This window comes from Cyrtonyx montezumae, unplaced genomic scaffold (assembly GCF_038088225.1).
Source record: "Cyrtonyx montezumae isolate F1298 unplaced genomic scaffold, pur_monq_1.0 scaffold_25, whole genome shotgun sequence".
In the NCBI taxonomy this organism is placed as follows: Eukaryota; Metazoa; Chordata; class Aves; order Galliformes; family Odontophoridae; genus Cyrtonyx; species Cyrtonyx montezumae.
Window position 1 is genome coordinate 10,225,245 of NW_027071992.1, and position 26,359 is coordinate 10,251,603.

Sequence of the window (26,359 nt, forward strand, 5' to 3'; positions counted from 1 at the left end):
AAAGCTGTTTTTGTTTTGTTACTTTTCTTTTTTTATTGCTAAGGAGAGTATGATCCAAATAGAGATTATCTGCTCTGTAGATCTCAATCATGGAATCATGCAAAGTAGTTTTTGAAGAGTTGATTTTGTGTTTTGTGGGTTGTCTTGTGGGGATATATATATTTTTTGTTTGTTTGTTTTTTGCTTTGTTTCTTCCCTCTTTCCTCTATCCAAGCCCTTTTCTGTGAGGTCTGGAAGTGAAATAAACATGAAATATGGGGATATTGTGCAAAACTAAGCTGTATTTTATAAGTCAGGTGCTTTCAAGATCTGTGGTTCAGATAAGTTTATTTCTAACTTTTACAAGCAAAAACTATCCTTGAAATAATTTGCTGTGTTCTTCAAGACTACATGAATATAGTTATGGTTTAACCAATGCTCCTCAAGATTATGTGCAGTGCTCGATATATTTTTGAATGTATCTAACATGTCTAACCTTCTGGCAACGCTTGTAATTTTCTCCATTCTTCTGATTATTTTATATAACTTGTCTTTATTTTGTAGTTTGAGTACATTCATGTATTTCATAAAAGTTAACATTCTGAAGCTGGTTGCTCTTTTTTGACTCAGTATAATCACATTAGTCTATAATATTCCATTGTTGCTGTTGCAAAACTCAGTTGTACTGTTCCTTGTTATCTGTTCCTGGTTAGACTAAGTAGAACCCCTTACCAAAAAAAAAAAAAAAAACAGAAAAAAAAGGAAATAATTCCCAAAAAGTAGCTAAATAGCTACTGTAAAGAACATGTTGTAAATATGCATGTAAATAATTCTGTTAATATTTCACTGTAATACGTTTGGTTAAATGACTTGTATGTCTGCTAATACAGTGAGCACTGTTTTCTGGGTGTTTATTAAACATTCATTTAGGTTGGAGTTTTGGAAAATAAAATTTAACTAGCTTTGTTTCCTTTGTTATATTTTCACTGTTCTGCCTTTTTGATTAATTTTTTTTTTATTATTCTTTTATATTTCTCCTACCTGTAACAGTCTTATTTTTTTCTTTGAAGTACACTGCTGCAGAGAGGACTGTCTTTTACAAATGAGACACGAGATTTATAGAAGGGCAGTAGTGGCCAGAAGATCTATCCTAAAATTTCAGAGTCTCTAGATGAAAACTCAAGAAGCAGAAATGTGTAAATCAAATTATTTTCAGATGAATATACTTTACATAAACATTCTCTGATACAGATTGTGCATACTTTTCTTACAAAATTTTCAATTCACATGTAGGTCTGTATTCTTACGACTTTACAAGCACGTTTCTTGTGGAAAACATATTTCTGAAAATGGAAATTCTCAGTAGTATGACCAAGGAAGGATTTGCATAATTCATTACATTAAGTTAACTGCTTCTTCAGTGGGCTCTGCCTTACAAGTTTAACTGTGCACCTCTTGTACAGCATGCTTTTATGAAAACTAGAATACATATACTGTCTGTCCAAGATGACAGGATTTGTGTCTCACATGTAAATATAATTAAGAAGTACCCTAAGTCATGTTGTACAAAAATGTGAATTAGGAATTGCATATTTTAGGCAATCCAGAACAGTGCTCAGAAAATAGACTTTTTCCTATTTTTCCAGGGCAAATAATGAGAGCTGAATATTGGGACTTTCATTCAAGGTACTAGAGAATTCTACATTTGCAAGAAGGTTTGTAAAAGCTTTAGAAAAGTACTGCAGTAAGGAAAAACTGGTTTCAATTCTCCTTTACTAAGTAAAAACTGACAATATTGTGTTTGCTTTAAAACTTACTACAGTCTTTCCTACTTATCCTAAATCTCACAGGAGGCATACAAATTACTGACAACGGAATGAGATGTAAGGGTGCAAAAGAAGGAAGCAGGTTTTGCATTGTAACAGTCACCATTTGCTGCTTACCTGCCCACATTTTAACAGCCAGCCTGCCTCTGTGTATCACAGAGGTGAGTCTCCAGGGGTGTAAAGATGGTTTCACCTATGCTTTAACATTTACAAGTTAATAGTGTATAACCCACTGTATAAGAGTGGGTTTTATCTATAAGCTTCTAAACAGCACCTTGCAGGTGAACAGATCATTACACAGATGCTTTGTGGCACGGTAATGCTAAGCCAATGAAGTTACAGTACCGTGGAAACTTCAGGGGAGAAGCAAAGCCAATTTTTTATGTATGGTTCTGACAAGAAATGTTCTTGAATTCAAAATCCTCTAGTGACCAGCCACTTAACTTCACACCACAGAAAGCAGGAACAATATTTGCCACTCTTGACAAATTTGTGATTCAACGAAAATGTTTAATACTAGATCTCACACTGCTTAAAGTCACTTAACACAGGGCTGCATGGTGTGTCGCTTTGTGTACCATATGCTGTTGAATAAGTTTCATATTCAGAAACTTTCTCACTGAGTTTCTGAATTTTGCTTTCAGGTGTAGCACTACAGAAAAAAAGTCTGGATCAAGTAGGACAGGTGTCAGTGTTTAAGCACAGTTAGGATTATTTTCAAATGACATCCATTGTGGTGCTGAGCTTCACTGACACTTGCTCTGCATTGTTAGTTATTTTTTATTTCTCTTGGGACCGTTATTTCCATATGTCATCTTCTGCCTTTCTCTCCTTCCTACACCAACTCATGTACTCAATTAGTAATAGCTCAGATTTGCAACTTAGCTTCTCTTTGGCACAATTATAGTTCAAATTATCTCAGTCATAGGTCCTGATAGAGGTACAGCAAAATGATGTACCACCCCAAAATCAAGAATGATACTGCATATTTTACTTCTGAATTGCTGATGCCACCTCTACTTCACTCTGCTTGACTTACCTCCATGGTTACCATGTTTTTGGTTGTGACCATCACATTGACGTTGCCAGCAAAAAAATTATGCTGGCATAAATTCTCCAAAAAAAATTAGGGTATGAGAGATGTACAATTATTACAGATAAAATCTGAATAAAGTCTAACCAGAACTAGAACATGCACTTCTGAACTATAACCAGTCCTATCAAGATGTACCCTTGTTTGTTTTAAGACCAACTTTGTTTTAAACCATTTCCCCTTGCCCTATTGCAACAAACCGACAGCGCGTCCCCTTCTTTCTGACAGCTGCCCTGTGGATAGCAGGAGGTCCCATCTCAGGTCCCCGTGCAGAGCAGGACAGCCCAGCTCTCAGCCTGTCCTCGCAGGAGAGGCGTTCCACCCCTGGGAGCCTCATTGCAGCCCTGGATGCGCTCCGACAGGTGCACGTCCCTCCTGTACTCCCACATCCCCTGGGTATCCATTTTTATTTCTGGATTTTAACCAGAACCCGGTGCTTTACACAGTAGTAACTTCCTTTTAAGGAGCTATCTGTTTTCTTTCATGCCGTTTCCCAACCATAGGGGAATTAGCGCTTAGTGCTTTGCTGTCCTGTCCTGTCCTGCCCAGGCTGAGTGCAGACACGAGATCGCAGCAGCAAATGGCGATGAAATACAAACAATCCAAAGTCACGAGGACCTGCTTTGCTCCGCAGACACGCCCAGGCCCAGCCGCGGTAGCAGCAGTCCGCTAGCCCCAAACTCGCGCCTGAGGGATGGAGGGACGGAGGGAGAGGTTACCCGGCGGCCCGCCCCCTTCCCACCCACCCCCCGCCCGCCTTCGCTCCCGCCCAGCCGCGCCATGGCCGCGGAGCGGTTAATGGTGCTGTACGGGGACGACTCCGTGGAGGTGCACTACGCGGGCGGGGCGCGCCTGCTGCTGTCTCCCTGCGGCTCCGAGTACATGTACGAAGAGGCTCTGCCTGCCGCTGCCCACCCTCTGCAGCCGGCGGAGAGCACCCGCCAGCGGGTCCCCTTCGTCCTCAGTGCCTACAGGGTACGTGGCGGCCGGGGGCCTCCGGCCGTCGGGGAGCAGTGGGCAGGCACATAGCGGCCCAGGGCTGCGGAGGAAGCCCTGCTCCCCGCGGTCGGTACGCTGGCGCAGGGCGGCCGCGCTGCTGCCCCAGCGAGCAGTGCTCGGAAAGGGAGCGCCTGCGCTCTGCTGATGGGCTTCGGCTGCCAAAGACAGTGGGCGACGCTACAGTTTTATTTTTGTTTCCTTATTTGATTAGGAGCAGATTCTACGAGCTCTCGATTTCCGGAATACGTTTTCATCTCGCCCGTATTTACCTTCTCGTATTATATCCCCAGAAAGAAAAAGTGTAAGTTCTATGCACAAACACCTCAAAACTGAGCTTCCCTACCTGTGCTTATCTCACTCCGTAAGTCAGAATGCATATGGGCCTTTATGGCCCTCAGAGTGCACTCTGATACTTGCATTGCTAAATTGGTTGAGATAGAGATGTTTTAAGTTACAGCTGTAAGTGTGACTTAGACCTTTGCCCTTAATCCTCTGTATTCTTTATAGCTGAACAGCATAGGTTTTGCTTGCTCTAAAATGCCAAGTATTTCACATCTGATAGAATGAACTATCTTAAATACTGTTACCTTCCTGCCATGAAAAACTGTCCAGGTAAAATCAATTGTAATGCCATTTTCTGAAGGGCTGTCAGCTACACCATCCTGTCGTAATTCCCTGTCAGTCCTTACCTCTCCTCCCAGGTGTGCTCCACACGTGCACTGATGCTCCATGGTGCGCAGCAGTGGTTGACCTCCCACCTTCCCCAGGCTCAGCTTCTCTTCGAAGATGGCTGACTTTCCACTCAGTTTCTCAGCGTTCCTTCGTTAGAATGCAGAGGAGTAGCTTTCCAGGGCCACACCTGCCTTATTTCTTGCTTTTTTTTCTTTTGCTTTAGCTGCTGCTGTTTTTCTTAAGGCAAGAGTAGTATTTCTGTAGTCCATGAGATAACGCTTACTCAGTCGCTGATTTATCATCAGTTATTGTTCTTGTGGCCTCTGTTTTCAACCAGAGCATGTCTTCAAGGCCTCTGCTATTTCCCACACTTAAACTGTATAACATAATAAGAGATAGCAGTTACCAACTGCCGCATACTTGCAGTAAGATCTCATAACAAGGGGCTCCTGGCCTAAATAGGCCAGCTGAGGCCTTGTGCAAGTTAGCATAATGTACAGTTAGCTAAAGGCCTCCGGCTGTTACTGGCAGTGGAGTACAGTTTTTACTGATCTGCTGAGTGCAAAAATGCCTCCACAGTTACATTATTTTACTTGACTAATGCTTAAATATAAAACAGTATAGCTCTCTTAGGCTGTTTTTTGTCCACAACGATCCAAATCTCTAAGGAAGCTCGACAAAGGATATGCTATGATTTGTGAGGTTTGTTTAGAGCTGCACTTAGTGATCAACATGAATGTTAACAATAACAACGCCATAGTTCCTCATGGAGGAATTTCTAACAGTAAAAATTCTACTGTCAGAGAGAATGCTTTCATGTAATTGTCAGTCATGACAGCAACATCGCATTCCTGGTGGCAGTAGTCATGTCAGAGCCCGTGGTTTTTATGTAGTTAGGATTGCTTTCTCATTTATATTGCATTACATTTAGCTTCACTGACTTTTTTTCTTCAGCCTTTTTGAGCAGTCACCTGATTTTCTGAGGGCAGATCCTTTTGCAATTCTTTACATCCAGTTTTCATTTAGTATCCAAAATACCATCAGTGTTCTTTCTCACCTTGCTAGAACACTCATGTTGCCATGTTTAATGGGCCCTGCGCTTTTGCAGTGCTGGGCTGATGTATGTTCTTGGCGTGGTGTAAGATGAGTATTGCGACTTAACCCTGCAGGTAGCTCAGCACCATGCAGTCATTTGCTGACTGCTCCCCCCCCAAGAGGATGAGGGACAGAGTGGCAGCGGGGAAAGGTAAAACTCAGGGTTTGAGATAAAGACAGCTTGAAAGGAAATAAAAGGTTGTGGGGGATTAAAATATGCACGAAGCAAGTGGTGCACAATGCAATTAATCACTGCCTGTTGACTGATGCCGCAGAGAGGACCCTGTCTCTGGTGCCTTCCCTGCTCCTTGTGCACCCCCAACCCCTCGCTGGCCGGGCAGTGTGAGAAGCTGAAACATCCTTGGCTCTGTGTAAGCAACAACATGCTGGGGTGTAATCTACTGTATGCTTATCTTAAATCCAAAACACAAGGCTGCACCAGCTGCTGAGAAAAAAGTTTGCTCTGTCTCAGCCACAACCAGGATAGTCAAATGAGTCAAAGCAAATTAAACTGAAACATAACATGCAATTAGGAGCATGGATATTCTTCCACTGAAGTATTTTTCAGAATTTGAGACTATTTCTGCTTCTTTATTAGTTTATGACCCTGCAGTTTGCCAAATTAAGGTAGACTAAATGTTTTCTGTGCAGTGATCAGTCATAAGGAGAATACAAAGGAAAGTAAGTCCTTTTAGGGGGGGACTTGCATATGACTAGAAAAGCACTCTATCTGGACAGAATTTTTTGTTTTCAGAATGTAATTACTGTCTTTTCTGAATGGTACCTAACTGTATCACAGCCTCTTTGGACAAAGCTGTAATCTGGGGACTGAGGTAGATGCAGTGTTTGTTTGGAATAATTTCTGAGACTCGTCTGCTTCGTCTTTGTAGAAAGTACAGCACAAGGACAAACACGCTGTGAAAACGTTTTGTGCTTGTTTTGGACAAAACTACTAAGTGAAGCAGCAAGCTGCACTAGAGTATCACTGGAGTAAGATAAGGCTATTCTTTTGAGGTTTCCCAAATGCTGTATTGTAGAAGTCTAAGGTATTTCTGATATTTCATGTGCTTCTTCAGAAGTATGTCCTATCTACATCTCAGCAATAGCTCTGTAAGTATTTCTGAAGAAGCAGTTTGTTATAAAAATAGCTGCTGTCAGTGGGTATTTGTACCTGGTCAGTTGGGCATGAATCTTTCTAGTTTGTACAAATGGATATTAATTTACAAGCTTATTGCTGGACAGAATCCTGTTGGAACAGAAGAAAGATGATACAAAGGATGATAGCCTGATGTCATGCATACAAGTAAATGCAGAGTAAAATTTATTGCCGTACATGAGCCTCCAGAAGGACTCAGTTATTTTTAAAAAATCATAATTGCTCCATTGTAATTTCTGGCAAGTAACATTCTTTCTCTCACAGCACTTTCCAATCCTTTATCTTGTGTTAGATTCTTTTCAGTGATATCTTAGAAGTTAGATGGCCTGACCCTGTTACTGCTGATCTGAAAAGATGCATCAAGAATGACAGTGTGAAGATCTCATCAGTAGATGGTTATGCCCACCTTTACCTGTCAGAATTGCAGCAAGAATTTACTGTGGAATTCTTATGTAAAGTCAGCCAACCATCTGCAGCATCCTCACACTTCTCTCCAAAAAATAGCAACTATAGAACTGAAGATCAGTATGGAAAATCAAGTGGAAGTTCTGTTCCAGGAATGTCATCAGAACAGATGAGAGCTGGTAATAAAAACAATGAAGATGGTCACGCTGAAGTTAAATACAGAAAAGCAAGCAAACCAAGCAACAGAGGTGGAGTTCCTTTGTTTTATACAAATTGTTCTTGTGAATACATGTGGGTTGCACAGCGTTGGTCTGTCTCCTCGTGCCCAGAAGAATGGAAATACCCTTTGTCATTGGCACTAATGTGCTACAGCTTACATATTGATAAGAACATATTGAAGACATGTGAGGAAAATAACAATGCTTCTTCAGGAGCAGATGTTTTAACAGATCCCAAAGCATACGACACAGTATCTCGTTTGCCTGCAGCTTTGCCAATCAGCTGCAGAGCACCACATTTACATAGGTAACTTATACTGTTTATCTTCATTCTTAACATATGTTTACAATTCTACAATTATGAACTTCAACTTTTAGCAAACCAACGGATTTCTAGCTGTAAGAAATAAGTAAATAAAATAAGGTACTCTGGTATATTTTTTAGGAATTTCTTAAAACATAAAACTTGTCAAACCAAGATTCTTTATATAATGACTAAAGACTAATTAGTCTGGAGGGAGAAATACATTTTCTGACCTGCTTTGTAAGAAAAAGAGTACTGAAAACGACACCATATTGTGTTTGGATTTTTTTTGCTTGTTTATTTTTTCTTCTCATTTTTGAGAAGGTAGTTCTTCTGAAGTGAGACAGTGACATATATTCTCTGTTAGCGCTGATAAAAATAATTGCAAATTTCATTGTAGACTTCAGATATTAAATTTAGTAGCTAACGTGGATAACTAAGGAAACAGAGGATATTGAAAGTGCATGGCCTATTTTCTTTTGAATAGATGTGCATATATCTGTTTTGATATAGAAATGTATTTGCATTGAGGATACAGAAATCATTACCAGCAAAATAGATAAAAATAAACTTCAATTTTACTGGAGCTTTTACTTTATTTTTTTACAGGTGGAGTTTCTGTGATTTCTTTCTACAAAAGAATCAAGATTCTGAAATGTATTCATACCCTCAGCTAATTCAAATTGTATGGTGCAAAGGTATTCTTTATAGGTATGAAGGAAATCCTTCTTCTCATTTCTATGGGAATTAAGATTTAAGATGAAATGTGTTACTGCATTCCTTTGCAACTTCTTGATAAATGGTGTGCTGTCTTTACATAACATTCTGTTTATTTCTGCTACTTGCACACTGGGCTTCAACTTTGCTTCGCGTTTTCTAGTACAGTATAGTTCCAGATCTGAAAGTAGGTGAAACAAAGAGTTTGAAATAATATTTGCAGTTTCTAAAGAAGTGATCTGATTTCTTAGAGGCTTAACTGAATAGCTGTAACTGCCCCAGACTTCACTGGAAATTGCAGTGCTTGATTTCTTTACAAATTACAGCACTCATCTCAGTGCTGAAATCTTCACATTTTATAAATGCTAGTCGTGGTGATTTATGCAACTCCCATGTTAGGAGGAGCTGAATTCTACATTTTCCTACAAATCAGTTTTTCCATATGGTTTTGATTTTGTTGTTTGTTTTTTAAATAAGAATTTTTGTTAAATAAGCCTTTCAAATCTGCTGTAGGAACTCTGAAAGCGCTACAGTTGCTATCAGAATTTAAAAGCCTTTACAGCTTTAATCTTTCTCCCCCTTGTTCTTTTTTTTCCTTTGTTGTAATTCCTAAATTTTGTTCTCATCTGAACAAACTGTTTTTCAGTACTTACAAGTCCCTGTAATACTTAGTTTTAAAGTTCCATAACTGAAATCCAGATACCTGACCACATAGTTGCAGAACTGAATCACTAAATGAGTTTTAGGCTCCGGAATGTCATGTAAGCACAAGAAAAAGACTGATGATCTTAGTTTAAATAAAAAATAGCAATGTAAATGAAAATTTCAGGTTGTTTGTAAGGCACTCAGTCGTACAGGTCTTCTTCCTGCGTGCAGTAGGTAAAGCTGATCCAGCAGACAGAACGTACTTTGTCTCTTTAGCACTGCTTTATTTTGGGCTAGTGGCCTGGACATTAAGCAACTCCTGTGGGATACATCAACCCGAAACCTCTGCTGAGTTTTTTAAGCACACTAATTTTGTCCCCACTTCCATGAAAATGGAGCCTGGTAATGCTTGGTATACCTTACTGTTTGTGAAACAATAGAAGAACTTTGAAAATGATTTTGAAGTGTACTAACATTTATTTTCTGTTGATGGAGTATAGTAAGTACTTATTAAAAAACTAGTTTTCTTTTCTTAGATTTATCCATGGCAGAAGAAACATCGCAGAAATTTATCCTGGTGATGAGTCACTTTTCAAGTCAGAAGGAGATTTTTTGGGAAACTACTTTGTACATTATGCAATCCAGAAAGGAATAAAGAAGGTAGAAATAAAGCTGTTTAAAAATATGTTCTGAATTCCTTTATTTTAGCATCTTAGCTTTAAGTGAAAACCCTGCATTGTTGTTTAGATGATTACTGCAACAAATGAATAAATGAAAGAATTAGATTATTCTTCCTGTTGCAGAATGTATTTTCAAAGGTTGCAGGCAGAATACCATTGTGATATTTATTTCACAAGCTCAAGTAAGTGTTGTAATGAGATTGTATAATACCCACTTTTCACTAATATCAACTAATTTGCTTTCTAACCTAATACTGATTAATCTTTTAAAAATATTTTAAGTGTTTTCTTTCTTGGAGTAGTGTCCTGTTTGGAGTCAGAAACTTTGTGGTTCTGTTCAGTCCTTGCCGAAGGCCAGCTGTTAAGTGCTGGAGAAATGGTTTTGCTTACTATGGCTGTCCTGATTGTACGTTGCTAAGTTTTCCAGAGTAGACACTCTGAGGTATTCAGGCAGTACTTAATGTAATTTATACCATTCGGCTGCAGAGATAAAAAGAAATGTAGTAAGCTACTGTTTTCATACTGGAGTTTCTGTGCTGGAGAAAAATGGCCAGTACTTACATCCAGTCAGCAGCTGAGATACTCTAATTAATGTCTGGACAAGTGAAGGAGTCTGTATGGTAAGGATGTATGTTTACAGTTTTATCATTCTACAACCCATTTATGTTATAATCCTGCAGAGTGAGATTTTCTTTGGAAAAATATATATATTAAGGCACTGTCCACATCGGAGCAGCATGGTAAGGAGACTTCTTGGAAAATAAGGGAGAACAGTGGCACTTTACTGAATCAGATGTCTGTAAGTCAGTCTACATCTAGTGGCATGTGGTCTTTCTTAGTAGCATCAGAAAACATTTGAAAGTCAGGAAGGAGGTGCAGCAATCCCGTAATGAATCACAACAGCTACCTGTTGTGACTCACAGCATAATATTTGGTGTCCAGTTATAGCAATGCTTACTGGTATAGCCTTAATTAGGGGAAGAGGGAAACCGAACAAAAACGAAGTCTGATTAGTGTGTTATGTATAGCCAAAAAATATAAGCAGAAATCCTTCATTGTTTTCAAGTGATAAGTTTATTTAGCATGGCTTTTATTCCACTTCTTCTTCTTAACTTTATCATTTGATTTTTTTCTTCTGTTTATTAAATATAAGTGCATGTTTAAGCATTTTTTTCTTTTGTCCTTAGGCTTGGATGTTTGTATTTTTAAAGCAACATTAAGGATTAATGTTGCATCCTTTGAAGATGGTCTCTAATTTTTAGTAAAATCTAGTTACTTAGTAATTAACTTATAGTCTGCTTCCTCTCTGATAAAAGAACTTCTTGGTCCCTTCTGAGTGCACGGAAACTGTGAGTGTATCTTTTTACAGATCTAGACTCAGAGGATACTGCTAGGTTGTGGTCTTTTCTTATCCTTTAAGCTTATAAATACTCTCTCCCTGCTACAGTGCCTCTATAAATAACTAATGTTCCTTCTGCTCTTTACTGCAGAGAGAAGAAAAGATGTATTCAGTAAATAGTCTACCTCCTGATGTACCAGGAAGTCACTACTCTATATCTTCCATTATTACTGAAGCAACCAAGTAAATTGTTTTTCTCATTTATCTTTGATACATTAATTCCTCTCATTTTGAGAGGGCAGTAAATAAAATTACTTGTAAAATGTACTTGGACATTAAATGTAGAAATTAAACAAATTCATAACAGCAAAGAAAACATCTGTAACTTCCAGAATGAAGGTCACAAATGTGAAGGACATACTACAGTAAGAACAAAATACTTAATGTTTTATGCATTTTTCTTCTTCAGAATGCTTCAGTACTGCTACAAGACTAAACTATCATTAATTCATAACTATCATCTCTGCTGCTGGAAAATGGTATGTAACTGAAGATTTATAAATCTTTCTGGGTTACCAGCTGGGGAACAGGATCCAACCTGGAGGGAATGGTGGTTGTCAGATCCTATAAAGAAAGACGAAAAGGTTTGGGAACCAGAAGCATGTAGTGTTGGTTTGTACTGGTTGAGCAGAAAGCAGGCTGAGGGAGCTGGGATTGTTTAGTCTGGAGAAGAGGAGGCTCAGAGGAGACCTTATTGCACTCTACCACTTCCTGAAGGGGGGTTGTGGTGAGGAGGGGGTGGGCCTCTTCTCCCTGATAAATAATGACAGGACGAGAGGGAATGGCCACAAGTTGCGCTGGGAAAGATTTAGATTAGACCTGAGGAAACATTTTTTCTCTGAGTGTTCAGGCACTGGAATGGCCTGCCTAGGGAGGTGGTTGAGGCACCATCCCTAGCGCTGTTCAAGAAGCGTTTAGATGAGGTGCTAAGGGATTTGATTTAGTAGTTGGGTAGAGATAGTGATAGGAGGATGGTTGGACTAGATGATCTTGTAGGTCCTTTCCAACCTTATGAATCTATGAACTGCCTTATAAAGAGAGATGCATGTTGTCAAGTAAAACATGAACATCTGGGCAAGATACAAACAGATTTAATGACGTAAGTGACCTTTCCTCATTACTGTTATTGTATTCGTTTGGCTGTAGGTACCTGAGACAGATGGACGAGAAATGTTGCCAGTTTTGCTGGATGAGAAGGTTGTTCCCGGCATAGGAAGACTTATTGTATACTCAGACCATAAAGTCCATGCTGTTTTTTGGGATGGGATCTCCTTGAATATGGTCTGGGATTTCAGCTCTTGCTATACAAAGATTAAGGTAACTCAAGGGTTAAAGAAATAACTATTCTTTGAGATCTTCATTTAAAATGGGGAAAAAAAACAAAAAGCAGAAGGATCTGATGCCAAGAGAGTCATTACTTGATGCAGTTTTCTACTATGGCTTACTCTCAAGCTGGTATAGGAGCAGTGTGGTGATGCCATCATGTATTATACTTTACCCAGAAACTGAGTGCACAGCTCATGGCTAAGAGATCACTGAAAAACTTCATCTTTTTAAGAGGTTGCTCAAAGTGGTGACTGAAGGGAGTTGGTTGTTTTGTTGGTTGTTTTTTTTTTTTTTCCATTTTTCTTGATGCTGGAGTTTCAAATTATTTATAATTGGGCAGATGGATAGCAAAAAAATTACTCAGGAGGGCAATTTTATGGATATGAGTCTACGTATTTTTTCATAAATTTTTAAATCTATTTAATATTGAAGTAAAAAGATTATGTTGACTTGTGCACTGCAGAGTAGTGAAATGCAAAGTGACACTATGGAGAAAATTATGTCACAGTAGATTTCAAAGTTGATTGCTAATTGAGTTTCAAAGTTGATTACTAATAATAAGTTGATTGATTCTGGCTTCCATGTCTTTGCTTTTACTTTGAGATGGCTAACCATGAAAAAAAATGTTAAAGTGCCTGAGGATATAAAATCTAAATAAATAGGATACTCAGCTTGCCAAAAGAGCAATAACTGTATGATGTGATCAAGCTCAAGTCTTTGCACTCTGTAGTGATGAAACTAGGAGGAACTAAAAATCCTACAGATCTGGAAACATTCCTGCTCACTTTTAGAAATAATTTACTCTTAAATAGAATGAAAAAACAGTGTTGGGTCATGGCACATTTTATTTCTGCCCTCCCCTAGGTTTGCAATAGCAGGCTTTAAGAAATTCTGTCCTTAGCAAAAAAAGCACACCTCAAATGTTTAAAGTGGAATTTTCACATATAGTTAATTATTAAAATAGCAAATGGTATTACTGTCTTTTACATTTTCTTCAGACTGCAGCATAATTATTTTCTTTTCTAAGGTAAATGAAGATGTAGGCTGGTGTAAATTAACTACTCCTGATGGGGTACAGCAGCTAATTCAAATAAGACATCCTGGAATCTATGAAAGGTATAAGTAATTTAAATAATTCAAAGTGAAATATTAAGAACTTTTCAGCAAACCCTTTTATGTAAAGTATTGGTAGTTACTGGAAATACATGGGGGAAAACATGCCCAAATACGTAATGATGAATAACATGTATCTGGCAAAGATTTGAGACCTGTGTGACTCAGGATCACTGCATCTAGTTATTCCAGTATAATTATTACAGAAGTGTAATGCCTTTTAAAAAAAATAGAACCTCAAACTAGAGCTACAGCTTGGCATGTAAATTACTGGGTAAGCAAAATTAAAACATCTTTGTGCTATATAAAGCTGGCATATAGAGCTGGAGTAGCACTTTATCCAGTTTTTGCTTTATTGCAGATACTGACCTCTGCCTACATATTGCTTTCTCTAACCTACTTGCTCTATTTACAGCCTCTGTATGGGAATCATCAGAACCTTACTGCACTGCGTTTTATCAAGCTGATATTCACACAGAGAAATAAACATTTGTACACTATTCATTACAAATCAGACGGCTTTGTTATAATTTCCTCTAACTGCATAGATTTAAATGTTAAGGATACTCTTGGAAAAAAAAGGAAATCAAAAAATGGCAAAGAATCAGAGGAAAAAAAAGATTTTCAGTCACAGCTTTTTCTTTCAAATCCAGTTTTATCACTTCATACATTTTTTGCAGTGAGGGAATGTAGCTTGAATTAGTAGAGTTTGCATTTCTTATCTGAATAACTACTTTTTTGTTAAATTTCATGTTAACATAGGTACATCAGAACAGTAATTGAATGGTGCAGAAGTTTAAATGAAAGCAAGGAGGCTGCTGAATATACTACACCCTCTGTAACTGAAGAAAATTGGTACTCATTTTTATGCTAAATAAATGACTATAAATAATGACTAAGAATAAAAGTCAGTAGGACTACATACTCTGAACTTTATAGACTACATTTCCGAAGAGCCAGAAATGAAAACTGTAAATACATTTACTTTGTGTGGTTCCATGTTTTTCTTTCAATATTTAAAGTGTACAGAAAGTTGAGTTCCAGATGGAACTAGATAGTGTTCCACGGTGTTTCTTCCTGCCTTACTTAAGAACCAGAAGAATGGTTATGCTCCCAAAGGAAGGAATCATCTTACCAAAGAAATAAGGTTGAAAATGAGATTCTAGACTGAGCAAGCCATCTTTTAACAGAGCACCAAGCTGTCCAAAGTGATGTTTCAAACTTTCATACAGCTGGATCTTTTGGTTATGTATTTGTCCCTTGTAGTGTACGCTGTTGGCCAAAGGACTGGTGGAATAATATACCACATATTCACGTATTACAAATTGTATTATTGGAACTGATTACATTTGCACTTGTGCATATTAGGGCAGATAAAGTAGCTGATAAAACAAATATATATATATCCATGTTTGTACATACATACAGGAAGGAGACTGCTTTTAGAGCTGAGTGCTGATTTTTAGGATTAATGATAATTGACGATAGGAAGAAAAAAGTAGTGTTTTTTGTGGGGTTTTTTTTCACTTGAAATTCTCTGTTTTTTTCAGTCTTTCTGAGAAACTACTAAAATCTGATGTACAAAAATATGACTGAGAAGTTTTTTAGGTAGTAGTGTGAATAATAATCTTTGTTTTCTTGGACAGGTCTGCTGATGCCGAGCTGAAAAAAATACAGAGGTTTAACTGTATCCTTTTGAAAGCTGTGAAGATTTTCATGTTCATACTTGTATGAAATTCATCTCTATATCCGGAGCTGCATTTTTCAAATATCAGAGGCTCTCTGTTCTGTTCTCACCTACTTTTATTGCTTTACTTGCTTCCTAAAGTTACTTTTCAAAGTCACATTTCTATCATGTCCAATTTTGATACAACAGCGCTGGAATCAAAAATAGTCACGCAGTACAAAACGAAAGTAAAAGTGTTAATCAAAAAGGGGGAAATCCAGTGATGGGTATTACATCCATGTGGATAAAATCTGCTAATCTGTTCTTGAAGGGGGGGGATGATGCATTTGCCCTCTTGCTGTTGTGCAGTGAGATTTCATCCTGTTCATCAGCTACCTGAGGATTGTCTAGCCAGCTCAAAACAGCACGCAATGGTTAATTTCTGAGCGCCATTGTATACTTCTCTTTATGCCAGCGATATATTTTACTACTATGAAACTTAATGCTGTGAAACTCCATTATGACAACATTTCCTCTTTAAGGTATCTATCAGGTGAACAGAGGCCTTAGTTAACAGTCTTCTCTAGGTCTGTTATTGACATTTTAGTGCACTTGTTCTTTAGTTGTATGTAACTACAGTGGTTTAGAATGTGAGCTTCTGTAATGTAGAGTGGTGGATAAAATACAGAGAATTGTTTTTTATGTTTTTTTTTTTGTTGTTGTTGGGTATTGTTTTTTTATTGGTGGAAGACTGAATTTTTCTTAACAAACGAATGCTAGTTTTACTGGACAATAGCAACGTTCTGGAAGGGACATCCACTGCGAAAAGCAATCTATCTGTTGAAAAAGAAGCGAGTGGGAGTGATCCTGAGGAAATCAGCGAAGGACGAGTTTTGGAGGCTCTGCAAAATACCTCTAGAATAATACAAGACATTGAATCTCTTCTTGCCAGTGCTGGGAAGTGAGGTCCTTCGGCGTGCGCTGTGCCAGCTGCCTGAACAGGCCTGGGTGTGTGAGGGTGAAGGCGCGGATGGGCAGAGCAGCGGGCACGGCTGGGTCACCGTGACGTGCCGGTGTGGCAGCGTGCTCTGGGTGTACTGGTGTCACTCCGTTGTGCCACAGTCATGTTACAAGTAGCTCACATGACGGGGGTGAGGTTTTAACAGTAGAAGCGTCCCTTTTTTGTACCAAGTAGTAAAGTTTCGGATAGGGTAAGAAACGGTTCCTATGTATTTTTCTCTAATAAAGTACGTATTCAAAGCGTGTTCAGCCCTTCTTCGCGCAGAGCCGAGCTGTAAAGCAGCGGCCCCTCACTGCTGTTTTTCTTTAGCATCTGTCTCCGTGCCGCTCCTTCGGCCGCGCGGGGAGCGCTAGGAGGAGGCGGGGAGCGGCCATCCCGGCGTGCTCCGCGCCCACACACGCCTGCTCGCCCCGCGTTAGTTTGCGCGGCGGAGCCGAGCAGGGGTCGGGCGGGCTGCGGGCGGTCGCCGCTCCTCAGGTGCGGGGACGGGACCGGGCTTCGGGCTTCCCGCCGCCGTGGCGCGTCGTACCCCGTGCGAGCGGGCCGCGGCGGCGGAGGGCGGGGCCGCGCGCGTCGCGCTGCGACGGGAGCCGGCCGAGGGCCGGGGATTGCTGCGGGCTGTCGCTCTGCGTGTGCGCTGTGCATGGCGGAGCCCCTCAGGTAACGGCGGGAGCTGCGCGCTGTCCTGGCTGCGCAGGCTGCCGCCCGCTTGCCCCCACGCCCCTGCCCGGTTTCGCAGACGGGATGCGCGTTAGTATGAAGTTGCGTTAGCTGCCCGCGGTGCGAGTGCTGTTGTCTCTTTGTGTATTTTTCCCCACATGCGTTTTTGCAGCGTTGGTGTGTGTATCTGCTTCTGTCGGTGATTCACCGGGGCAACGTGTGCTGCTTTCTCATTTCCTTAAACGAAGTTAAACTTATCAGTATTTCATTTTGTCTGCATAGGCAGGGATTGTGATGAATGGGAAATTAGCTTCCTCAGTGTTCTGGCACGGTGCGTTTATCTCCCACCCTTCTGTTTTAAGAAAAAACTCCACGACTATGCTTTCTGACACCTATAATACAGAACAGTCTATGGTATTTTATTACAATGTTTTATAATGTCTGAAAAACCGTTTTTTTCTTCAGACAAAAAAAAAAAAAGCTAGTTATGTATTACATATATAATTTCAGAGATTGTTTTGTTTGAACAGAATTATGGGGTTTTTTTCCTAGTCAGATCTTGCTGCTGACCTGCAGAATATTTATACTTCTCCCTTTGAACCTGAGATGTGTCTTGATTTTCCACAGAGTTGTTTCTACCCGTAAGAGTTAGCAGAGGCTGTTTAGAAAGGATGGTTTTGCTACAGATGTGCACTTGGTTATGGCTAACCTGAAAGGAAGGCTTTTTGTAATTTTGATTGTTGTTCTTTTATAGAGTTTGCAATGCTTTGTGCAGCATCAGTGACTGGTTTGTTTTACTAAGGATGAAGTGCATGGAAGAAACTGGTTTTGGGCTTCCCTGCATTGGACCGAACTGGATCCAGCAACTCAGCTCTGCTGCATAGACCACCCATAGGAAATAGCAACTGCAGAAATGTGTTCTTCTAGGCCCGGGGTGAGGGTGAGTTTGTCTCTGAATACTGACATGACCTTTATAGATGTGTTACTGTAACAGTTCTTCCCAGGCTGGTTTCTTAGAGAAATTTCACAACAGTGTTAATCCATGGTTATAATTTTTTTTTTGAGGCTATTGCTCTTTGCTTCTTAAAATGGAATTATTTAGAAATGTCCAGTATATTATAAGTCCCTCCCCCAAAAATGACTGTTCCAGTGTTTGAGGAAGTATTTTGTGTCTGTCTGTTTATTCAGAAGAGGCACAGCACAGTCATGGTTAAAGGCTCTAAACTCCACCCGCTTTTTTTCACGTTATGCAAAGTCTATGTATTATTCATATGTTCTCTACTTTTTTTTTAACCTTTTCCAGATAAATGGTTCGATGCAGTTTTTCTTTTTTTCTATAAAGATCAGTGTAAGCCATGCCTTGTGGATAATTATACAATAAACAGGCATGTAAATAAGCCTGAAGAAATGTTTTATGTTTTCTGGGGCTTATGACTAATAATGTGTTTAAAATCAACGTCGTTAGGAGTATTCATTTTTAGATTTGTTTTTAAAGGAGGACTGATACATTCAAGAAAAGCCTTTTTAGAATTAAAAATGGTGTAACCATAAGAAGATGAGGAAGACTTTATGTGTCTCACAGAAATAGCGAGTTCTTAGGATGTGTTCTTTGAAACTGCTCATCTCCAGGGCTGCCCAAAAATACAGAAGAGTAAAATAGATAGTTACAGTTGATGCTGTGCTTTAAAATGTCTTTTAAGTGCTTGTTTAGTACAACAAACCTCACCTAGTGCATCTTTTATGTGAGGAATTTTTTTTCCAAGTGCTCTTTTTTTTTAATATTCTCACAGAAATAAGTACTCTGTCTTTATAATCCATTGTACTTGTGTCTTTGTGGGGTGGGGGTCTTTTGGACCTTGGAATACCCTTGAAATTTCTTCTGAGGTGTCAAGTGGTTATTTAAGGGCAGGAATTTCTGAGAAATTGCCTCATACAATTAATAACAGAGTTTCATAAGAATTATGGAGCATAAATATTATTTAAGGACGTTTAAGTGATAATTAATACTAACAAGCAGTGCCTGTATTTTCAGATTAGAGTGGTCAACTTTTGGAAAATAACATTACTGGGATTTGTTTCTTTGAGAAAATAGCTGATTTGAAGGTAATGTAGGAAGTAGTAGGTGAGGCCTAGAAGTAACAGCTGCTGGGTCACCATGTTTGTGAAAAGCATAAGTAGTTTTGTCCTGTAAGAGGTCAGTTTGGGTTACTTCAGCTTGATTAAATGGTGCTGACCTTGTGTTTATGATAAATAGTTTTTATTAGATTTTTATAAAGTTATTTTAGCTGTTCTGGTTTTCTTAATGCCTTTTCTAATTGCCAGTCTCTGAGACAGACAAAGAGTAGCTCAGAAAAGGGTATTGTGGTGATAATGAATATATTTACAGAGTAAATGAAAATAGTGGTTTATGATTCTAGATTAGTAACTCAGTTTTAACACCTGTGGCATGGAGGGGTTTGAGGATGTCGAGCATCAGTCCTAGGAATCCTCAAAACTGAATCTGTTGCTATAGTGGAAAACATTCAGTTGGGTGAATAAATTTGGATTTAAGAGCATGAGAAATCTTGAAATATATTATTTGACGTATCATAGATGTGACTCAGATTGTTTTGTGAAACTGAAGATTTCAGGAAGTGGAGTTAGAGCTACTTCTGTTACAGAGGTGCATGTTCTGATTGGAACAGGACAATCATTTTAATTTAGAGCTGTCACATAGCTTCAGTTAACTGACATTAAAGATACATATATATATAATAAAATAAATTATATGTGAATGTTGAATTTGTTTTCTTATGCTTGTTTTATCTGTGACAACAAATGCTGTGTGCTAATGGCTTTTTTTCTCTTTCATACTATGCCCTTTCTGATATTTACAGAACTGAAGATACATAGGACAATGCACAGTGTGTACCCTGATGACATTTTGTGTGCTCTCACACAGTTTTTGCCATGGCATCTGAGACTGAAAAGGCCCATGCTCTTCTGCAGACTTTCAGCGCAGCTTCAGTTATTTCTAGTCTAGGTTTGGGAGTATTCTGCTTTGCAGCAGACAGGCTTCTGCAGTTTTCCTTCATTCAACAGAGTGACTGGCTCCGAGCCTTCTCTGATAACACAGTGCATGGCATACTAGGAATGTGGTCCTGGGCCATCGTGATTGGACTCCGGAAGAAAAGTGACTTCACTGAAGTTACACTGGCTGGCTTCCTCGCCTCTGTCATTGATGTGGACCACTTCTTACATGCTGGATCCCTGTCATTAAAGGTAAGTAAATGGATTGGTGAATGCACATTTTCTTTGTTACTTTTTACTTTATTCTGTTAGTGTATCTCTAAACATTTCTTGCACAAGCCACAGTACATGACTTGTTCATCTTCAAAATGGGAGTCTGAGTTTGGCCTTAAATGTAGCTGGTTGTAAACGAATATCAAGCAAGTGTCAAACTTGTTAATAAAAAGGAGAAAAATGAACTGACTGCTGCTCGTGACCTTCATCCATTTGTAGAACTGCCTTTTAGGACACAGTTTCTCTGTAGAGTTAGTATTACCAATTTAGCACTACCAGGTTTTCCAGTTGTTCTCCCATGTCCTGTTTTATTTCCTAATCTTATGTGTTTCAGGCATGCGTTTCCAGGTTTCCCAGAAAACATAAGTCTATTCTGTATGCTCTCTGAACGTTGGCACAGCCCAAGATATCCAGCTGTGCCTGCTCTGGCCAAACCTCTCAGCACTGCCTTCTAGATTTCCTAGCACAGGCAGACCCTGCTTGCCCACAGCATGCTCATGGTCCCCCTACCTGAAGCCATGCCACTCTGCTGTGAGTTATCAGGAATCGGCTGTGCTCAGCAGCACAGGTCCTCATGCTTGAGCTGATGTACCTAGTGTGAATATTGATACATGTTACTTTGCACAGGAGAGGAAACTCTTGTTCAGTCAGCTAGTGGGAAGCTTAATCATTTGTCTTGCTTTCTGTTTTTTATCCTCCTCTTTACTTGGAGTAGTATTAAATTATTCTTTTGGATAACAGAGGAGATAAGTCACAGCAAGTAGAGGCAGAAGAGGAGGGAAAGTGATAGGAGGAAGATTGCTATTCCTTATAGTTAGAGTTCAACAGTCCAAAATGGTTTACCTTCTTTTTTATTTCTAATATGTAGGAGACGCATGTATGCAAGAAGCATTATTGTTTATAGCTGGAACGTAAAAACTGACTTCCAGTGCTTCCTGGCGTGTTGATCGAACCTCCTGTGTCCTAGTTTGTGCCTTTTGCCTCTTGTCCTGGCACTGAGCACCACTGAAAAGTCATGGCTCCATCCTATTTGTGTCCCTCCTCCAGACGTTTGTAGAATTTGTTGGGATCTGCCTCCCATGAACCTTCTCCAGCCTGAACAGTCTCAGCTCTCTGAGCCTTTCCTCATGAGGGAGATTTTTACTGTATTATCTTAGTAGCTCTTCACTGGACTCAGTTCCCTATAGCTCCATATCTCCCTTGTGTGGGTGAGCCCAGAGCTGGACACAGTAACGCTGGAAGTGGCCTTACCAGTACTGAAAAGAGAGGAAGCATCACCTGTCTTTACCTGCTGGCAGCGCTCCTCCTAGAGCCAAAGACACCATGAGCTTTCTTTGTGGTAAGGACAAACTGCTTGCAGGTGTTCAGCCCTGGGCCCTTTTCTCCACAGCTGCAGTCCGCTTGATGGCCTGCACTTGTACTGTTGCACAGTGCTTTTCTTTTTAGGTAGTTACTTGTTCTCCCCCTTTTCTGTACTTCCAGTAAATGGAAATACTACAAAATTAAAAAAACTCAATGGAAAAAAAATGGAAAGTTCCTTTGATTAATGAGTTCTGTTACAGGACTTAAATCTAACTGTTCTCATGTATATTTCTTATTTTAAAGTCAATAAAGACAAGTAATATGTGTTTTTAGACTAGTTATTAAGAAGTATTTTTTTTAATATTTGTGCTACTTTTTCTGGTAGTTGAGATTAGCTCCAGTAATTTTTCTTAAAAGTGACCACTAGATGACACTGTCCACCAGTGCTGGTTTAGGAAGCAGGGTATTATATCACAGAACTGAGAGGTCACCTGTCTCCTTACTGCCTTCAGTGAGGTGAGTAAACATATGCTGTCACTTTCTGTGATAGAGAATATTTGTGTATCCCAAAGTAAATTACTGAAACCTCATGAGTTAATTTCTTCCTTTATTTTTTCAATTTTACATATATATATATATATATATATATATATATATATATAAACCTTTAAACTTCTTTTTTTTTACTTTTCTGCCTGACTAGCTAAACTTGATTTTTAATATGTGATTTTTCTTTCATCATCTTAATGTGATAGCACTTTCTGTTTTGTGTTGTAATTTCTGACTATTGCCTGTATAGCTCATTACTTCATGGAATGCCTTTTTACTGTTCATGTGTTAGTTCCAGTCACACTCTCCCTCTTCGTATTTCTGAGACATGATTTATGAGACAACAGTGTTTACTGCTTAAGCAACACATTACTCAGGAACTAATAAATTAAGAAATCTAGTTAAGTAACCACATCACTATTACTAATTTATAACAGTAGTGTCTTTTACATTATTATACACCATTTATTTTAAAGCTCTTGATTACCATAATTAAACCTGATGATGGGTTACCTTTTTTAAGTAATTCTTCTATGCAGCATAATGCAGTATTACCATCTGCTGTGAGCTGCTACCTTCAACCTCCTCCTCTTATTCCTGCTGACACAGCTTGTTAGGTGAACTACTTGGCTATCGTTTTACCATTATGTTTTCTGCAGTATTCAGGGTAAATAGTCACCTGTGGTATTTATATGATATATACTTGATACTCTGATAAGTACTTGTGCACCAAGTAACATTTGGTATGACCTTTTGCCCACATTGTCTTTGGCAGTAAGTATGAAGTCTGCAAAGACTTTGCTACTTAGAATTTGTACTTCAGTGTATTCCAGGCAGTTTTCACTTTGTATAATTGCACACAAAGGTACAAAAGTCTGAAAATTAACTAAACCTGCCATCGTGTTCAGCTTTGCTGATTAACTAGGGTGATACGGTGGGCTAAATGTGAGATAGGCATGACTTGCATGAGAAGTTTCCCCCAGAACTGTAGTCCAAATACTCATGTTGCAGAATAGATGTGTGGAAATTGCTAGCTTGCTAATTAAAAATTACCACCTTGTGAAAGTGTAGAAAATGCAGCTGGTGACACAGAGGCATTTGTACTGGCAAATATGCATAACAGATGTTTATTAAGCCTCTGCTGACTTAATCTGGGCTGCAATGGATAATTTCTGGAACTGGAGAATAAGGTTTGCACACACACAGTGAATTTGAGATTGAATTGACAGATGTGGACTCAATACTAACGACCTTAGACTTGTGAAGAATCACAGAATATGAGTGCTGAAGCCCGTGTTGTTACATAAATTCATTGCTTTCCTCATGTGCATTAAGGCAGAGTTTCCTTGTGTTTTTCTGCATGTGCTTTGAGTCTTCTGTCTCCACCTCAGTGTGCTTGTGCAGGGGACTGGGGGGAAAAGCTCGTTTGTGTTACGAATAGATTCCATTTGCAACTGCAGCCCTGTCTCTCTCACAGCAGACGTTTCCCTTACATCATGATGTTCTGTTTTTCCAGGGGTATTAATGTAGAAAAGGCATGTGGTAATGTTCTTTAAATATCTGGCCAACTAAAATTGATAGGAGAAAAGGTGTAATAGCTCGTATTACCAAACAGAATGACATTTCTCCTGGGCCTAGCAATTCAAGGATATTAATGTAAAATCGTAGAATTGGCTTGGGTTGGAAGGGACCTTAAACCAAGTTCCAGCCCCCTTCCATGGGCACAGCTGCCACCCACCAGCTCAGACTGCCCAGGGCCCCATCCAACCTGGATTTGAACAACTCTAGGGTTGGGGCATCCACAGCTTCTCTGAGCAGCCTGTACTTCACCTCCTGAGCAAAGTTTCCTTCTAACATCTAGCTTAAATCTCTTTTCTTTTTTCTTTAAAAATGTTTTGCCTTGTCCTATCACTATCTGTCTATATAAAAAGTCAGTCTTTCTCCCGTTTTTAAGCTCCCTTTAAGTGTTGGAGGGTTGCACCCCAGCACCTTCTCCAAGCTGAATAAGCTTTGCTCCCTAAGCCGTTCTTCACAGGTTTCATAAGAGAATAAAGAAAGAGGTAACAGACTTCGAGAAGTTCAGAAACAGCATTTTGATAGACTGATGGACTGTACTGCAATTACAAAATATAGGAGTTTTTACTCAGTAACAAAAATCTGACTCTCCTTTTAGGATAAGTGACAAACAGTTTCCCCATTACAAGATTGTTTCATTTCATTTCCCTAACAGCCTGCTTACATGAAACAAAAACAGATTTGTAGAAAATACACCCATTGTACCAACTTGAAGTCTATACCCTTATAATTAAAAGGTTGGGATGTTTTTGTTGCTGTTCTGTTTATTTGTGAACATTTTAATCTTGTCATCTTAGCAATTTTTTAGTAAAATGCTATCATTTTCCTTGTACTTACACAAGAGTCAACTTCCTTGTTTCTGAAATCCAGAACTTTTTTTGGTGTCCTGTGAGTTTCTGGAAGTGATTATAACTGTTGCTCGTAAACACAGTATTTTCTCTAGTACATTTTTAGTTTATAAAAGTGCTAAATTTAATATCTTTGGTAGCTAGATATTCGTCATGATTAAAACCCAAAATCAGGCTTTCACCTGGATTAACATTAAGCAAACTGTTAATTAAATTCAGAAATGATTCACATAGTAGGTTCTGATTGTGTCATTTCCCTGCTCATGAAGAATACTGTGTCAAGGCAAATGAAATATATGTAACTTCAGTATTTTTGATTGTACTCTATTAGATACAATCAAACTAGAACTTTACAGGTAATAAATGAAAGGTAATACAGGTTGTGTTTTGGTAAATAAATACCAGTAGATCACAGCGAATATGTATAGCTGTTTTCCTTTTTTATTATCTTACATATATTATATAATCAGTGCAGCCTACTACACAGGTTCCAATTTGCCCTGTGACTGAATGACAAGTAGCATACCTTATTCCTCTCCATTCCTCTGTTTCCATTAGTACTGCGTAGCAGGGTGTATGATTCACACAGCAGAGAAAAGCTTGTCCCAGCACCCTCAGTAATGCTCCTGGTAGCACATTGTGCAGCTCTTACCTGACCATTCGTGTTGTTGATTTTGATCAACCACAGTGGAAAGGAATTATGTGTTTTTTCTTTGCACTTCCACTTACCCAGATGGTACTACACATGTACACATAAGAGCATCCTTCCTTGTCATGATTGTAGCTGTTGCCAATTATGTTCTTCTTTTCTGCAGGCTGCTCTGAATCTTCCCCAGAGACCACTTCTTCATTGTTCTACCGTGATTCCTGTTGTGGCTCTGACATTAAAGCTTATTATGCACCTTTTCAGGCTTAAGGACTCATGGTGCTTTCTTCCTTGGATGTTGTTTATATCCTGGACTTCTCATCATGTCCGTGATGGGATTCGTCATGGGCTCTGGATCTGCCCATTTGGAAAAACTCCTCCTCTGCCATATTGGCTCTACGTGGCAATCACAGCATCTTTACCTCATCTATGCTCATTTATTATGTATTTAACAGGAACTAGAGAATTAATGTCTATAAAACATGGAATCCACATTGACGTATGAGGATGATGTATGTTAGTCTTCTTTAACACACCTGAAACAGGCTGTGCTTGTCACTAAAATGATTTCCTTATGTTCCAAGTCGGGCATTTGAAGCCTGTTAAGCTCCTACGTCAATTCCTTGTGATCACAGTAACCTATTCCATAAATGGTGTTAACATTTCATCCCTGTACATTCCCCTTGTAAATTATCTGGTCTTCCATTACTATTCATATATAGCTAACTGGTTCATGAGGTACTTAGTCTCACTGTAGTAATTACATTATATTTTGCTGGTGCCATACATCTGATCACCATACATTCTGGATTTGGAGTCTGCCTACATTTCATCCAGATAGTGTTTGTATAGCACTTTAGAAATGTGAAGTACTATATCGATGCTGAGTACTTGAATTTAGTTTGTCACACTTCTGAAAAACACCGGTTAGGCTTTTGAAGTAAGTTATTTTCCTGCTGGGCTCTTACATTCAACAGTTTTAAAAGAAATGCTGTTTGTATTTCAAAATATGAAACTGTGGGTCCACACCTCTTTGAACGCTATTATAACACAGTGTTTATACTGAGCTCCATTCTGTAGTTGCTTGATACCCAGTTTGCTGCCAGGTACTGGCTAATGATTCAAAAGGGAGAAGACAATGATTACATTATTATGTGTGTCAACTGAAGTGCTTAATTTAAAA

The 26,359-nt window shown here is 39.1% G+C and overlaps 2 protein-coding genes across 2 annotated transcripts; both read left to right on the plus strand.

Annotated features, from left to right (window-relative positions):
- Positions 1–3,678: 3,678 nt before the first annotated feature.
- CUNH5orf34 (chromosome unknown C5orf34 homolog) lies at positions 3,679–16,444 on the plus strand. Its single transcript, XM_065739961.1, has 12 exons — positions 3,679–3,873; positions 4,109–4,198; positions 7,113–7,750; positions 8,357–8,458; positions 9,646–9,769; positions 11,280–11,371; positions 11,598–11,667; positions 12,335–12,505; positions 13,542–13,630; positions 14,390–14,482; positions 15,274–15,314; positions 16,074–16,444. Exons 1-12 carry the CDS (start codon positions 3,679–3,681, stop codon positions 16,256–16,258), a joined length of 1,890 nt encoding a protein of 629 aa, XP_065596033.1. The 3' UTR covers positions 16,259–16,444.
- A 633-nt stretch (positions 16,445–17,077) lies between these two features.
- Positions 17,078–25,942, plus strand: TMEM267 (transmembrane protein 267). Its single transcript, XM_065739957.1, has 4 exons — positions 17,078–17,153; positions 17,777–17,908; positions 19,851–20,235; positions 25,346–25,942. Exons 3-4 carry the CDS (start codon positions 19,924–19,926, stop codon positions 25,679–25,681), a joined length of 648 nt encoding a protein of 215 aa, XP_065596029.1. The 5' UTR covers positions 17,078–17,153; positions 17,777–17,908; positions 19,851–19,923; the 3' UTR covers positions 25,682–25,942.
- The last annotated feature ends 417 nt before the right edge of the window (positions 25,943–26,359 follow it).

Excerpts from the sequence above, each read along its gene's own strand:
- CUNH5orf34 (XM_065739961.1), top strand. The coding sequence starts at position 3,679 with ATGGCCGCGGAGCGGTTAATGGTGCTGTACGGGGACGACTCCGTGGAG. Across the intron at positions 4,199-7,112 it reads TATCCCCAGAAAGAAAAAGT|ATTCTTTTCAGTGATATCTT; the intron begins GTAAGTTCTATG and ends ATCTTGTGTTAG. Across the intron at positions 14,483-15,273 it reads TCTGTAACTGAAGAAAATTG|GTCTGCTGATGCCGAGCTGA; the intron begins GTACTCATTTTT and ends TTTCTTGGACAG.
- TMEM267 (XM_065739957.1), top strand. The coding sequence starts at position 19,924 with ATGGCATCTGAGACTGAAAAGGCCCATGCTCTTCTGCAGACTTTCAGC. Across the intron at positions 20,236-25,345 it reads CTGGATCCCTGTCATTAAAG|GCTGCTCTGAATCTTCCCCA; the intron begins GTAAGTAAATGG and ends TCTTTTCTGCAG.